Source organism: Morone saxatilis, unplaced genomic scaffold (genome assembly GCF_004916995.1).
Source record: "Morone saxatilis isolate NCDOM2014 unplaced genomic scaffold, NCSU_SB_2.0 Contig12, whole genome shotgun sequence".
NCBI lineage: Eukaryota > Metazoa > Chordata > Actinopteri > Moronidae > Morone > Morone saxatilis.
Genome location: NW_023339674.1, coordinates 13,262,564 through 13,264,596, shown reverse-complemented (window position 1 = coordinate 13,264,596; position 2,033 = coordinate 13,262,564). Strand labels below are relative to the sequence as shown.

Below are 2,033 nucleotides of genomic sequence, written 5' to 3'. Positions count from 1 at the left end.
AGGCCGTCAAATACAGATGCTTTGGGACCCTGGGAATGAGACTCAACAATCAAACTTCTTTCTGGCCTCTGACAGGTTGTTTTCTTTCAGGCCCGGTGGATTATAGAAAGAGTTTCAGCAAAAACGACAAAAAATATCAAATAAAAATATTAAAATTATTACTACCGCTGCTTTAAGAGTAGGTTTATAATAATTAAGCTAGAGTGAAGCATGTATTTCTCATAGAAATGAGGGTGATAAGGCTAGAGAGTGAAGGGGAGTACAGGATAGAATGTGGAAACTGTGAGTTAGAAGACAAACATATTAATATAGTAGCCAGCATTCCTTCTGTTGCATCTCAAAGTTTTTAGACACACCATCATTAACAAACAGGCTGGTTGAATGGGTGGCCAGCACTATGTTAGTCCAAACATTAGTTAGTTAGTCCCCCCCACCCCCCTTCAGAAAGTATTTTACTGTGGTAACAAACCAGACATTACAACAGGTCACGTTCATGTGATGGAAAGCAGAATTAGAGTGGTAGGAAGCTCCTTCTACAGCGTTCTAATTGCTCTGGAGAGAAGGTCCACCAAACTCCATTTACAGTTTAGATCATTTATGTCACTTCACTGCTGCCTTGTTTATCGTCCAATGTAAACAGCTCTCAGACAGCCGTTTTACAAGCCGTCACCGTCCATTCCTTGACGCAACATGCATCCAAGCATCCCACTGGCGTTAATTCAACAAAGTATCAACTGTTCTGGGAGGTTCGCCGAAGGGAACAGTGACATTCCCGCATTTGGTAACAGTTAGCTTACCTTCACATACACAATTACACTATGCTTAAATGGGTTTTCGAAGCCCGTACTACTCTAGGGACTGAAGTTTAATTCAGACATTCTCGTTGCTGGGTTAATTATATCTTAGCCGAATTGAAACACGGCTCCAAGAATTCATTTAAGGTGAAAACTAGACAGTGCCCTTGGCGATAAGCAAGACAGAATCAAAGTGACAGACTTTTGAGTAACTACTCTCCATTGGAGCAAACTACTACCCCCTTCAGAACTTTGAACCACTCTGCTAATGGATGCAGCTCTGAGAGGTGAACAAACAGCTAACTGTTCTACAAGCTATTTACCTTAACGGACCAGTTGTTGGTTAGCGGGAGAACCGGGAGGTGTAGCAGGAGAAAGGAGCAGACCGGGAGAGCTAAGCCTCCGTTACCGAACATGGTTCATTCATGTCATGGACCGACAACACTTCTCCTCCCCTTACCTCTGCTCCCCTCCTCACTCCCCTCTTTCCTCCTCCCACATTTCGACCCCCTTTTGATGTAGCTACGCCTTCTGGTGTTGCTAGGGCTCACACGCATACGCGCGCGCATATGCGCGCACTACACACGGTATTGGTTCACATGGTTCACATTTTGGGTCTCCTGCTTTAAGCATTTTGGTTTGTTTCGGTTACAGTTGTTTTGGGTGTTTTTTGTTTTGTTTTTATCATTAGAATTTATTTTGTAGGTCTGGCATATTTCAAGTTGTGTTATTCTACTACAGGGGCGGACCTAGAGAAATATTCATGGGGTGGCCAGAGGGTGGCATGGGATCTATACAGGTGGCATGGAGTGGCAGCTGCCACCCTAGTAAATGCTTGGTCACCCCAGCTGCCACCCTAATTTGGTATCAAATGTTGTAAAAGTCAACACATTCATTTAGATTCATTTTACAAGTTAAAACAGAAATGAATTTAATGATCTGTTATGGCTACATTTTACACTAAATGATAGGCTTAAGTTTAATAAAAAAAATACTGGAAAAATGTCTTTTGGGAATAAAACAATTTATCACAATGTATTTCTGCCAACCCTTAAAGTCCCCCTGCCACCCTCTGCCTACCCCATGAATATTTCTCTAGAATCCGTCAAGAATTTCCCCAATAGGGGATTAATAAAGTATATATCTTATCTCATCTTATTGTGGCACATCAGTGAAGCATTGAATAGAAATATCTAAAGGTGGCATTAGAAATCAATAAATAGTTTTATTTCCAAATCT

The 2,033-nt window shown here is 41.6% G+C and overlaps 1 protein-coding gene across 1 annotated transcript in view; it reads right to left on the bottom strand.

Annotated features, from left to right (window-relative positions):
- LOC118322046 (ADAMTS-like protein 2) overlaps positions 1 to 1,216 on the bottom strand; it is a 24,284-nt gene extending 23,068 nt beyond the window's left edge. Inside the window, 1 exon segment of the mRNA XM_035653627.1 lies at positions 1,128 to 1,216. Within this exon segment, the coding sequence (XP_035509520.1) occupies positions 1,128 to 1,210 (83 nt within the window). The 5' untranslated portion in view covers positions 1,211 to 1,216.
- Positions 1,217 to 2,033: the final 817 nt, after the last annotated feature.